The sequence below is a fragment of the Nannobrachium achirus genome (assembly GCF_963921795.1).
Source record: "Nannobrachium achirus genome assembly, chromosome: 12".
NCBI lineage: Eukaryota > Metazoa > Chordata > Actinopteri > Myctophiformes > Myctophidae > Nannobrachium > Nannobrachium achirus.
Genome location: NC_137832.1, coordinates 23,257,342 through 23,270,727, shown reverse-complemented (window position 1 = coordinate 23,270,727; position 13,386 = coordinate 23,257,342). Strand labels below are relative to the sequence as shown.

General features: G+C 44.6%; 1 protein-coding gene across 1 annotated transcript in view; it reads right to left on the bottom strand.

Annotated features, from left to right (window-relative positions):
- The window catches only part of hmcn2 (hemicentin 2), a gene marked incomplete at its 5' end in the record, with an annotated part of 113,910 nt that overhangs the window by 90,075 nt on the left and 10,449 nt on the right, over positions 1 to 13,386 (bottom strand). The window contains 9 exons of the mRNA XM_080738531.1: positions 4,072 to 4,199; positions 4,717 to 4,858; positions 6,220 to 6,498; positions 7,078 to 7,199; positions 8,711 to 8,855; positions 9,565 to 9,828; positions 10,489 to 10,609; positions 11,234 to 11,340; positions 11,943 to 12,114. Coding sequence (XP_080594657.1) covers positions 4,072 to 4,199; positions 4,717 to 4,858; positions 6,220 to 6,498; positions 7,078 to 7,199; positions 8,711 to 8,855; positions 9,565 to 9,828; positions 10,489 to 10,609; positions 11,234 to 11,340; positions 11,943 to 12,114 — 1,480 coding nt within the window. The remainder of the gene's footprint in view (positions 1 to 4,071; positions 4,200 to 4,716; positions 4,859 to 6,219; positions 6,499 to 7,077; positions 7,200 to 8,710; positions 8,856 to 9,564; positions 9,829 to 10,488; positions 10,610 to 11,233; positions 11,341 to 11,942; positions 12,115 to 13,386) is intronic.

The following is a 13,386-nucleotide window of genomic DNA, read 5'->3' as shown; positions in this document are numbered from 1 at the left end:
TTGAAACACCAATATTTGGGGCGTTTCCCTGAAGTTCTGAACTGCCCTCACTGAATGTGTGTGTGCCAATCCACGCTTCATTTTATAGATGTATCTTCTGAAGTTCGGTTATAGCCTATTCTATGGCTAGTCTGGCCAATTCAAATACTCATATCTTGAAATTATAACTGCTTTTTAGTTTGCAGATCACTTGACAGCATTTTGACGACTTTGCCATTCATCGCTACACCTCTCCCTTGTGTTTTTGCAGATCTGCACTGATCTCAGAAACAGCCCCTATGGAATCCTCAAGACTGAAATCTGTCCCCAGGACTGAGAACTTTAACCCCTTGAATATTAACTTAAATTGTAAAGCAGCAATCCATAACATTTACAGGATTTCCTCCTGCCCAGGTTTAGTTCCTGACCCAGGTCTCCCACGCGAGAGACCCCAATTCTAGCACTCAAGCAAGAGGCCAACCCCATTTGGCTTCAGGAATTATTGCACTCATGGGCTTCAGGCAGTGCTAATTGTCAACCAGTAGGCCCAGTGGTTCTCAACCTGTGGGTCGGGACCCCCAGGGGGGTCCCCAAATGATTTTGGGGCGTCCCCAGATGATTAACTTAATGTGCAACATTGTTTTCTCACTCAACACTAAACAAACCAACATAAAGTTAGAGGGTATCTGCACATTTCTGAAGTAACAATTAAAGGACTTTTTAATACCTCTTAAAATGACAAATTAAACATTGACCAAATTATAAAATATTAGAGGCAGACATTGTGAAAATAGCAGATCTACATGCTTACAACGCCTCGCAACACGAGGCGTTGTGAGCATATAGTTCTGCTATTTTCACAATAGAACCGTGTTATACAAAACGTAATGCTTCAACTCTTAGTGCTCGTCAGGGTGGGGGGTCCCCAGTTAAAATATGATTTGGGGGTCACAGCAAGAAAAGGTTGAGAACCACTGTCCACCTTCAACCACAGTAGATGTGCTAGTTATAACTGCAGATTGCTAGTCATATTACATTCAACATACTCTTCCACAAGATTGGTTAGAATAACTCAAATAAATGGGTCTTATTCATTAAATTAAGTTCCGGAATGCAGCTTTAAGGTCTACCAGTGCCTCACCGTATACTGACGCAAGGCAAATATAGCAGTTGACATTTCAGCGCGATGGCCGTGTCAACAACAGAGCGGGGATAGATGCTATTGGAGCAGGGAGACAGCTGAGCTGAGAGGGTGAGATGATGTCTACCGCCAGGCCCTTGCCGTCGTGACACATCAGCGTTGTTAGAAATGACACTCAGGGGGAGCCTGGTGGCTCAGCCAGTTAGAGCATGGACCATATGCTCCTAGTGAGGATCCGACCCTTGTCTCTCCTCTCTCTCTCTCTGTCCTTGGTTAACTGTCTCTCTACCTAAAAATGCCCCGCCAAAAAGAAATAAAAAATCACACCCGTGTGAAGTGGAGCTGTGTGTGTGTGTGTGTGTGTGTGTGTGTGTGTGTGTGTGTGTGTGTGTGTGTGTGTGTGTGTGTGTGTGTGTGTGTGTGTGTGTGGATCATGTGTACCGATTTTTGTGACATTTGAAGAAAATATGTAGGAAAAGGAGCAAAAAGTGTGTTTTGGAGAAAATTCAAGATGGCGGAAAATCTATCATGGCGCAAATGGGCGTGGCCTATATGGGGAGATGCGTCATGACCCAAGGAATCCAGGGAAAAAATATTTTTAATTTTCCGACCTACGGTTCAAGAGTTACAGGCCAAAACGTAAAGTGGGGTGTTATGGCGCCACCATGCGGCCAAATGACACAAATATTTTTTATTTAATCCTTGAAATCATTATGAACCTCCTCTCCAAGTCTTGAAACTCTAGCCCCTATGGTTTGCGAGAGACAAATAATTGAATGTGAGTTTTTGCGATTCCCATTATAAGTCAATGGGGAAAATTAATTCACTAATAAATTAATATCAATTAAACTAGTGAACCTTTCTCTTAGCAAGTTACTAGCCCACGATTCCCGAGTAAGCCGGTCGATTTGACATATGGCGCGAGTGTGTGGTGGCAAAACTGTGGGACTAGTAGCGTGCCGAAGTTTAGGAAGTTCAGGCTACATACAGACACACAGACAGACAGACACACAGACAGACAGACAGACCCACACGGCCACGTATAGGGAGCCTGTGCTTCACACAGCTCCAAAAAGCGATACTCAGAGAAAAGTGGGTGTATAATACCAGCATGCCTTGGGGAGAGGCTGCCACTGTCCATCACAGTTCACGTCGCTGTCAACCACTAACTGACATTCTCAGGCTTAAACGCCATGGCTGTGATTTTCAGCCCTCTCACGACACCCAAGGAGGGCTGTCTGTGTTCTACAGTACTTCAATGCCAAATCACCACTGACACTTTGAATCATTCACACGTTCATTCAAGTCACATGCTGTTGGATGGAAGTCGGCAACACCCTGAAGTGTGGGATCCCCGAAAATGAACTGCAGTATCTGAGTCACTACTCATTCTGAAAATCTCTGGACATCACACAATAATACAGCAGTTACTGTGATATTATCACTGTTGCAATTCGATACATTACAAAAAGTCTATATTCTAAAGAACAAAGTGACACACGATGACGTATTGATTATTATCCATATTGCAAGTCAACATTTCAGTCTGTCTTCAACACATTTCCCATGATATGTAGACATTTTCCAACAGACCGGTAATCATGCATAAAAAGCATACAGTATAAGCACACAGACACACACTGCTAGCCTGGATGGGTCAGAGAATGGAGCACTCATTTTGTTTCGCTCTCAACTGAATAAAGAATTACACCCATTACTTTTTAAATCCCTGGCAAACGTAGTCTCGCGTAGCCAGACAACTATTCCACAATCTCTGAATGCTATATAGAGTCTGGAACAGCAGCTCCCGAACGGCGAGTAATGGAAACGGGCATTATCGTTCAAGAAAATATATTTTAAAATGTCATTTCTGCTAAGCAGCAAGCTAAACATGCTTATATGATTTTTATTTATATAATGATAAATGTGTGCGATGTGAGACGGAAACGGAAGTGACGAGGAGGCTTCACTTCCGCTTTAACCGGTACTCATCGTTCTTCTTTCGATGCACCAGACTGTATGACGGGAGCATTTCCAAATCGCGGAGTCAACAGTCTGGCCACGCGAGACTATGGCAAACGAGGCAGGCGCACCAACAGCGAGGCCTTGACATTCGTGGGAACCACCTGAGCAACCCACTAGGCGAGTGAGTGCACACACAGAGCACACACCATGTGCGGAATAGGTTATCACCCGTTTTGAAAATGCACATATGCAGGACGTACTCCTCCATTCCCAATTTCCCAACACAACCAGATTCCCACCTCCAAAATCGTTGCAAAGGTGGATTCAAACATGATTCAGAACAAGAAAGATTTTTCAAAATGTCCTTGGAAATAAACAGCTATATTTACGTCCATACCTTACCTCTTATCCCTTAACTTCTTTGCCTTTTTTTACTATTTTGAAAAACATTTTAAAATACTTCAAATAGCCGATCTACATCGACACGTGAACTTGTAGATCAGCTATTTGAAATATTAAAAAAATATTTTTCAAAATAATAAAAAATGACAAAACAGTTTAGGGATGAGGGCATGGACGAAAATAAAGCCCCAGTATTGTATGATGAAGCAGGGCTTTGCTTTACCAAAAGACGTACACATTTGAAACTTGGAGATATGAGGTTTCTGCCCGACAGTGACGATATTTTAGTGATTATGTTGCGAGGAAAACATTGAGATAATAGCCATTTTGGTTAGAACTGACTGAAAATAACTTTGTACTTCAAGTTTAAAATGATACTAAATATTTTTTTGTCCAAATAAATTCCAAATATTATCAAATTATCTTGCGGCACCCCAGGGTGCCCACCCACTTTGAAAACCCCTGCCCTAGACATTTATCACGGAAATATCTACATTGTCGATTTTACGACATTTACCATAAAATATCATCGCTGTCGCTGTAATCGCTTCATGATAACCTCCTCCTGTCCTATCCTTGCTTACCTGCATAGGTGAGAGAGACCGACTGCGAGGCGGTACCGGCCTCATTGGTCGCCAGGCATGTGTAGTTCCCAGCATCCTTTGGGAGGGCTCCTTTGATGACCAGGAGGCCGTGTTGGTTCAGACTCAATCTGTGGAAGACAGAACACCATAAACGGGAACTCATGTTTTGGCGATTGCATATCGTCGTTGTCGGGTGGAAACCTTGTATGTCCAAAACTGTTTGTTTTGTATTTATCATTTTAAAAATGAATTAAACTAGTGAAAACAGCCGATCTACAAGCACACAACGCCTCGCACCGCTGAAGCAGGGCTTTGCTTTGCGGAAAAAAATTACAAATTTGAAACTTGGAGATACGAGGTTCCTGCCCCGACAGTGACGATATGCTATACCAGGGGACATTCTTGGATTTGCTCGAGGCAGATTTCCTTTGACGTTATGCATTTAAATAGTCGGCAAAATGTACTTGTGGTTTTGGATAAAGACACTGCATTGTTAAGCGATAATATACATCAGCCGGGGTGATGCAAACAAGATGTGGCAATTGAGCATTTCTAGCGAGCGATTTAAGTGGAATCTAACGACTCTCCCAGGCTCTCCCAGGACCCGTTGCCGGAGGTGTTGAGTGGGCAGAAGAGTTACTTTACCTCGGCCGATTAGTGAGGAACATGTTTCCGTGGCTCCAGAAGAGAGAGGGAGGCGGGGAGCCGGACGCTGTGCAGACGAGGCGGATCTCGTCCCCGCGGGAGAAAAGCTGGCTCTGGGGACTGACTGTCACGGAAGGAGCCTCTGCAAAGGGAATCAAGGGAAAAGGTTGAGTCAGGCCGTTGACGTCTCTGTCTGTACACCAGTGGTTCTCAACCTTTTCAGGCCGCGACCCCCAAAATAATCGCATTTTAACTGGGGACCTCCGAACCCACCCTGACGAGCACTAAGAGTTGAGGCATTACATTTTGTATAACACAGTTCTATTGTGAAAATAGCAGATCTACATGCTCACAGCTATTTTTTCACAATTTCTGCCTCTAATATTTGACAATTTGACCAATGTTTAATTTGTCATTTTAGAGGTATTAAAAAGTCCTTAAATTGTCACTTAGGAAATGTGCAGATACCCTCTATACACTTTAAATTTATGTTGGTTTGTTTACTTTTGAGTGAGAGAACAATGTTTCACATTAAGCTAATATTCTGGGGACCCCCCCCCCCAAAATAATTTGGGGGTCCCAACCCACAGGTTGAGAACCACTGCTGTAGACTACAACACGTCATGACTCGCTCCCGTCAATGCTGAGCCATGACAAACCTCTGACAGTCTGGACAATGCTCATGAACATCGGCGATCACATCTATGATGTCATGGACCAACGGATCCCAACGAGGGACATGTTTCACATTTGTGTTTTCTTTTTGTTTTATTTCAAACGCATGACAAAACGTCTGACGGAAGCCACAATTCTTCAACATGCATCAGTTCTGTGGGGCTGATGTGAAGCATGCTCTGCCCCGGGAAGTGGCTAAGTCCTACTGAAGAGAGAGAGAGAGAGAGAGAGAGAGAGAGAGAGAGGCTGGGGGCCGGTAATGGAAACCAGATGACGGAGGCGGCCTGACAGAGGTACGTGGGCCCTGGTGTGTTAAGCATTTAACCCGCAAAAACCTGGAACGCTGCCCGAGTCGCGTTATAACCATTATTTTATGCTTTAACTATTGAAAAATCTATTTTTGGAAAAATCGTGAAAATGTGTTGCAAGTCTTTGAATATCTTTGACCCGATCTTTGACCTGACTTCTAAATCCCTCCCCTAAATCAGTGGTTTTCAAACCTTTTCTTGTCAAGGAGACCCAAAATTACAGGTATTTGACCGCAGACTCAACATACCGGTATGTTGTTCCAGAGACCCCCAGAAGCAAATATTTGAGTTACAAATGTTCGCTTTTGAATAGATATATCAATATAATCTTGATTTTTCTAAAATAGCAGATCTACAAGCTCGCAGCGCGGCACTCGGTGCCGCGCTGCGAGCTTGTATATCTGCTATTTTTCAACAGTTAAAGCAGTCAACAATCCTATAGGCCTAAACGGGTTAACCAGATGACCTGAGGGGTCTTTGTTTCTCTTTCCCTCCGCTCGCCATATAGCACGGTATATACCTGGGACGAGAAGCCACACGGTGATCCTGCTGTTCCCGTGAGCGTTGGTGGCCTCGCAGTGGTACTCCCCGGCGTCCTGCGGGCGGACGCCGCTGATCTGCAGGGAGGAGGAGTCGGGCAGAAGCCTGACCCGGCCCGCGTGGGACAGCGGCACGGCGCGGCCCGCCCGGTGCCACGTCAGGTTGTAGCGCATGGAGCCCTCCACCTGGCAGGACAGCGTGGCCACCGCTCCCACGGACGAGCTCACGTTGACGGGGGCCCTCAGAGCGGGTGGGGGCTCTGTCTCGTTGGAAACACACACACACGCACACACACACACGAGAAAAAAACAAGAGCGAGATCAAACGGAGCAGTATCAACAGTGGACAAACAGTTGGGGGAAATAGTTTACTTCTAAAATACAAATGTTTGGAGCGGCGTGCTTTCTATCACATTGATGTTCTGAGCCATAAATCCTCAGATAAGGCTCTGTTGGAAAGCATTTCAAAGACTTTTTCCGAGACTGTGATGTATGATCGCATGAGGACCACGAGAATAGGTGTGTGTGTGCGTGCTTGCCTGCCTGCCTGCGCGCGCACGCACGCGTGCACAGACGGGCGCGTGTGTGTGTGTGTGCGTGTGTGTGTGTGTGTGTGTGTGTGCGTGCGTGCGTGCGTGCGTGCGTGTGTGTGTGTGTGTGTGGTTGTGGACGTTGTATGTATGTGCATGCGTACTGGCTATGTAAATAACACAGTTGTTTGCTCAGCTTGTCTGTGTTAGTGGGTGTGTATGGGTGTGCACATGGATGTTTGTACACGCACGTGCAGGTGTGCTATGCACTGTATACAGTATGTGCATGGATGCATATGTGGCACATACCTTTGACAGTCAGCTGCGTCCTGGCTTGACCCAGACCTGCAGTGCTCTCCGCTATGCACTCGTACGGACCCTCATCGTCAGCGGAGGCGTGGGCTATCTCCCAGGATGCTCTGGCTGACGTCCTGGAAGACAAAGACATTAAAACCCATTCAGGCCTAGAATTATTGAATGCTTTAACCAGCGAAAAATAGCAGATATACAAGCTCACAGCGCGGCACCGAGTGCCGCGCTGCGAGCTTGTAGATCTACTATTTTTGGAAAAAGTCGTGAAAATGTGTGCAAATCTTTGAATATTATGTATTTTCAAAGCGAACGTTTGTAACTCAAATTTTGCTTCTGGGTGGTCCCTGGAACTAAATATTTTGAGATGGGGGTCCGTGGACAAATACATATCATTTTGGGGGTCCTTCACATGAAAAGGTTTGAGAACACCTGACATAGTAGTCTCTCAAGAACAGACTAACTGAGCTCCAGTTAAGTGAAAAGGACCTTTTCTTTGACAATGGCTGGCCAGATTGCTGACATAGAAACATAGGGTTTTTCAAAAAATCTTAGAAGGATTCAAAAGACACTTATAGAATCAAAATTCTAATTTTCACGATTTTTCAAAAATAGCAGATCTACAAGCTTGTGCCGTGAGCTTGTATATTTGCTATTTTTCAATAGCAAATAGCATAAAATAATGATAAACAATAATGTGTACCCGTTCTAAATGGGTTAACAGATACTGTAGCTGGCAGGAGCGTGACGGAAACAGGTCCCTATTTTTAGATGACGGTACAATTGGTGTCCCTGGCACACATGAACAACTGGAATACCTTTCACCTAAAGTCAGCCTCGCTTTTTGAACGAAGTAATTCAACACAGAGCGTCGGAAACCAACGTAAGAAAAACACTCTGGTATTTGTCCAGGATGGATATGTACGTAACGTAGTCAAAATTGATTATCATGTGCCAGTTTCCTGGCTGATGAAGCAATAAAGTGCAATACGGTCAACCAACGCTAATACTTTACAGTCCCGCTAACTGGTAACCGCGCAATATTTTGCTGAGTGACCTAATCAGTGTTTTCTTTACAGCGGGGAACGAGTGCGTGACGCCGTAGCATCCAAAAGAGAGGCGAGCCAAGTGTCACAGAGTACCGAAACAGGGTGAACAAGCAGTGTTCATTTTGTCGACTAAGACTAAGACTAAGACTAAGACTAAAAGACTAAAAGACTACAAGATTTCGATATTTTGTCAATAATAAATAGACTAGACTAAAATAATTTAAGAAGACTAAATCTAAGTCTAAGACTAATGGCTGTAAAAATGTACACGTATGTAACTGTGCAATGAAATTAAAGCCAAATACATCTTTTATGCATGGTTTATTTTGACCAAGTAACAGGCAGTAGAAGACAATGACTTGTTCAGAGGTATGTGGTTATATTTAGCCTAAAAGATTTAGCCTAAAAGACTAAGACTAAGACTAAAATATGTTGATATTTAGTCGACTAAGACTAGACTAAAACTATTTCAGAAGACTAAGACAGGACTAAGACTAAATGGTGTGTTATTCAAAAGACTAAGACTAAGACTAAATCAAAATTTGCTGACGAAATTAACACAGAACAAGGGGAGAGAGACTCACTGAAAGAACTTTGTCCCTCCAAGGGCGACCCCGTTCCTGGTGAATCTCAGCTTGTAAGGGATGTCACTCTGCACCGAGCAGTCAATGGCGGCCGGCTGCATGTAGAAGCCGTGCACCTCGCCGGGCATGCTCACTGCGGGGGGATCTGCAAAACGAGAGGAGGACGCAAAGGTCAAGGGTCGCGAAGGAAGGTGATGATGTGAGAGAGACAGAGTGTGTAGGGGCGCCCTGGGTACAAGGATTCACTGTGGGACCCCTGTGCTTTAACTATTGAGAAATAGCAGATATACCAGCTCACAGCGCAGCACCGTGTGCCGTGCTGCGAGCTTGTAGATCTGCTATTTTTTTTTATCGTGAATATCTTTGAATATTACAAATCCTTCTAAGGTTTTTTTTTTTTTTAAACTATGTTTCTATGTCAGTGGTGCTCAAACTTTTTCATGTGAAGGACACATACAAAAAATACAAAAATTATATGTATTTGGCCATGGACCCCCATCTCAAAATATTTCGTTCCAGGGACCCCCCAGAAGCAAAATGTTAGTTACAAATGTTAAAAAATACATATATTCAAAGATTTGCACACATTTTCACGTCTTTTCAAAAATAGCAGATCTACAAGCTCGCCTGTGAGCTTGTATATCTGCTATTTTTCAATAGCTAAAGTTTTAAATAATTAAGGCCCCTCCACCTTGGGCCCTAGTAACTCAGTCCCACTCCCCCCGTCCCCTTGTGACGCCCCTGAGAGTGTGTGTCTGTGTGGGGGGCTTGTGTGTGCTTGGTTATGTGTGTGCGTGTGCATGCGTGCGTGTTCCTGTGTGTAGGTGAGCGGGTGGTTGTCAGGGCTGCCTTGCCTGGAACAATGTTGGTATAACTGACGCTGGACAGCCTCTGGAAGCGGTACCCCTCCTCGTCCTTCCCGGTCGCCTTGATGAAGAAACTCTGGGAGGGGGTGCGGAACTCGGGGAGACTCCACAGCCCTCGGCCGCCCAGGTCAGAAGGCATGGGCACGGGGAGAGTGCGAAGCGAGCGGCCCGAACCAGACACCAGCTCCACATGGCTGAGCTGGCCCGGGGGCCTTAAGCCCGTGCACTTCAACAGAACGTGCGCTGGAACTCCTGGGAGAGGGGATGAAAGAACATGATGAGTCACCTTCTTCCACACATGATCTCAGCTAAATGAGATGTGCCAAACAACACGCCACAGATCAACACGTGCAGGGACGTGCTGGCCACTGGGAAAAGCAGGACAACTCCTGAACGGCCGGTTCATTCCCGGCCAGTCCAGGCCGGCCGGCCATTAGGAAAAAAATAGAAATAAAATGTCGGCCTTGGTTCCATTTTGGGGGCTGGGCGGCCAACAAAGTAAATCGTTACTGTCGGGGCGGGAACCAAATTTGTACATTTTTTCGCAAAGCAAAGCCCTGCTTCATCATACAAGGCTGTCGCACAAAAGTAGTGAAAACAGCAGATCTACAAGCACACAACGCCTCGCGGTGCGAGGCGTTGTGTGCTTGTAGATCGGCTGTTTTCACTACTTTAAATCATTTTTAAAATGGTTTTGGACATACAAGGTTTCCACCCGACAATGACTAAATATAACTCATATAATTGGCCGATTGGCTTGTCACTTGTCATGATCTGAAATGGCAAGTCTTTGAGTAGCAGCAGCGCTATAGAGAGAGATCTCTCTCTATAGCGCTGCAATGAGGGCCTCTCCAACTCTTTTTCCCGGGCTGAATCAGGGGCCCAGCACGTCCCTGAACACGTGCACAGCACCTTTTATAGGCCTCTCCCTGGTGTAGCTGAACTCGGAGGCGGGCACACTGGAGAAGCCAGCACGGAAGTCCAGATTGCTGACGCCCGTCACCCTCAGAGTGTGTCGACCACTGCAGCTGACCTGTGAAAAATGAGGCTTGGATGTTTACTCTGCCTGTCATCGTACTGGAGGAGCTTACTGACAAATGTACCATTAAATCAGGATCTATTAGGATACTTTTTGTACAAAGGAGTATCATAAAAACAATGCAATACAAATGTAACCACTGAATCGATGTTTCACATTGTATAATGGTTTACTAGCTCCTTGTGAGTACAATATGTATTTTTTTATTTAGAACACAATATTATTGCATACTTAACAAAACACAGATTAGTACATATCGTCGTTGTCGGGTGAAAACCTTGTATGTCCATAACCGTTTGTTTTGCATTTATCATTTTAAAATTATTTAACTAGTGAAAACAGCCGATCTACAAGCAGGTGCGAGGCGTTGTGTGCTTGTAGATCTGCTGTTTTCACTACTTTTGTGCGACGGCCTTGTATGATGAAGCAGGGCTTTAAAACTTTGAAACTTGGAGATACGAGGTTTCCACCCGACAACGACGATATAGTACTTTAGGGATAATACAACTGAATAAAGCCAGTATGAAGTAAAGTAAAAAGAATTTGGTAGATTAATATAAGTCTGCACATCAAATAGCTCCCGATAAAGGGATTTTATTTTATATCCAGGGTTTATACCTTCAGATTCCACGTTCCAGGTCTGGGGAACTTCAGATTGACAACACGAGCTGAGTTGGGGATGTTCAGCAGCTCCGTGAGACCTTGCTCCACACCAACAATACGACCTATAGAAAATCAATAGAAGATGTTGAAGAAAATTATTATTCTGGTTCGGTAAGATCAATTATTTTCAGCTCATCGGTTGCTTAAAGCAAAGTAAGTGTCCATTTATCTCTATAATGTGTTTATGATTGAAAACAATCATGTTTTCATTTAACCACTTAATTAAACCCTTCGTTGACTGGAGGTCCCCCTGGCTCTATCCTTGCCCCCCTCCTTTTTCCCTTTGTTGACTTCTACATCAAATTTATTTTGCACATATATTTTAACACACTGTGAGCCTGTAGATCGGCTATTTTCAGTGAATGTTCGCCCCCATAAAACGGACGCAAGGGTTCATGTGCTTAAACTTTGTAGAAATGTGTTATCCCTACGAATAAACACATTGCTTAAAGCAGCCAGCCATAAAGGAGGTGTTACAGCATGCCATAATCACACTCATCCATTATGTTAACATATATCACCGTGATGTTTATAAGTCTATGTTTATAAATCATGAGACTCAAAGGCAAGTAGACCAGCCAATATGCAGTAAAAGTGGGTCTGCATACAGCTGACGTTCTTTAAATAAAACACGAGGCAACTTTGGCCTGAACCCTTTGCCTACCAAGGGGATCTGTGAGCTGGATCTGCGGTGCTGGTCCACTGAGCGACACGGTGACCTCTTTCAGGCTAGGGTCAAAGGGCACCTCCCACGTGTTTTCCTGAGCACTGTCGTGGTTGGAGGACAGCAGATGAACCTTCAGGGCCTGAACCGTCTCCTCCACCCATTTCAGAACCTGGAAAAGGGGAGGGACACACGCACGCACGCACGCACGCACACACGCGCACACACACACACACACACACACACACACACACACACACACACACACACACACACACACACACACACACGCACACACACACACACACACACACACACACACACACACACACCATATTATGGTCAAAGACAAAGTCCCGTCAGGAATAGGGCTGTCACGATTATGACATTTTACATGACGATTAATTGTCACTCAAATAATTGCGATTAACGATTTAATTGTGTTTTTGTCGTTGACAATTACATGTCCGTTTGGCTTGTAGGCTTTGAAGTTGCACATGGCAGATATGACACATGACCTAAATATACAAAGAAACGACTGACATATTTGACAACGTTATACTTAAAAAAGAACATTGATAGTGGAAATAGACGATCTACAAGCTCACGTCGCGATGCGATGCGTTGTGAACTTGTAGATCTCTATTTTTTAAATGTTTGACCATAAAACCTTTTCAACATGTAAACGATTATGACGATTATCACAAAATAATTGCGATTATGTAAAATAATTGCGATTAGACGATTATGTAATAATTGTGACAGCCCTAGCCAGGAACCCTACTGTATAGTATACCCATAGCCCTAGAAACACCAGGGCCAGGACAGGAAGGATGTGACTGTGACCTTGCACTGAAACTCATCCACCAACCTCCCTCCCCCCCCCCCCCTCCTCAGCACTCTGCACTTTGTATTTGGACTATTCTTTCATCGCAGAAGCGTCCCTCCGGGGGGGTTTTGCCTAAACAAAAGGAAAGTGAAACAGCACCACTGTCAAAATGATAACATACAGTTTTCTGCACTCCCAAGCATGAATTCCCAGCAGACCGTCTCTCGCGGTGGAAGTCTGTCAGGCGGCTGTCTTCCTGCTCAAACACAGCCTTCATGAATCACAAGGCTCGTTCCTCGGAAAACTCAAAGACGCGGAGATGTGTGTCGGCCTGTGTATTAGTCATGCCATTCTCTATTCCACATTACCGACGGGCCGATATGCAGGATCAATTAAGGACAGAAAAGGAAGGCCATTTTTCCAATCTGCTGAATTTGCTGAGCTTGAAATAGCTGACGAGGTCGTAGGGGAATGATGTGTTGGGACTGAGAGAGGCTCACTCCTAAATGAGACTCATTATCTACGTCTCAGGGCAAAGATTACCCAAACGCTGATATAATTGCAGACAGCTTGATTACATTTAATGGCAGGAGCAATCATCACACAGAGTTTGAT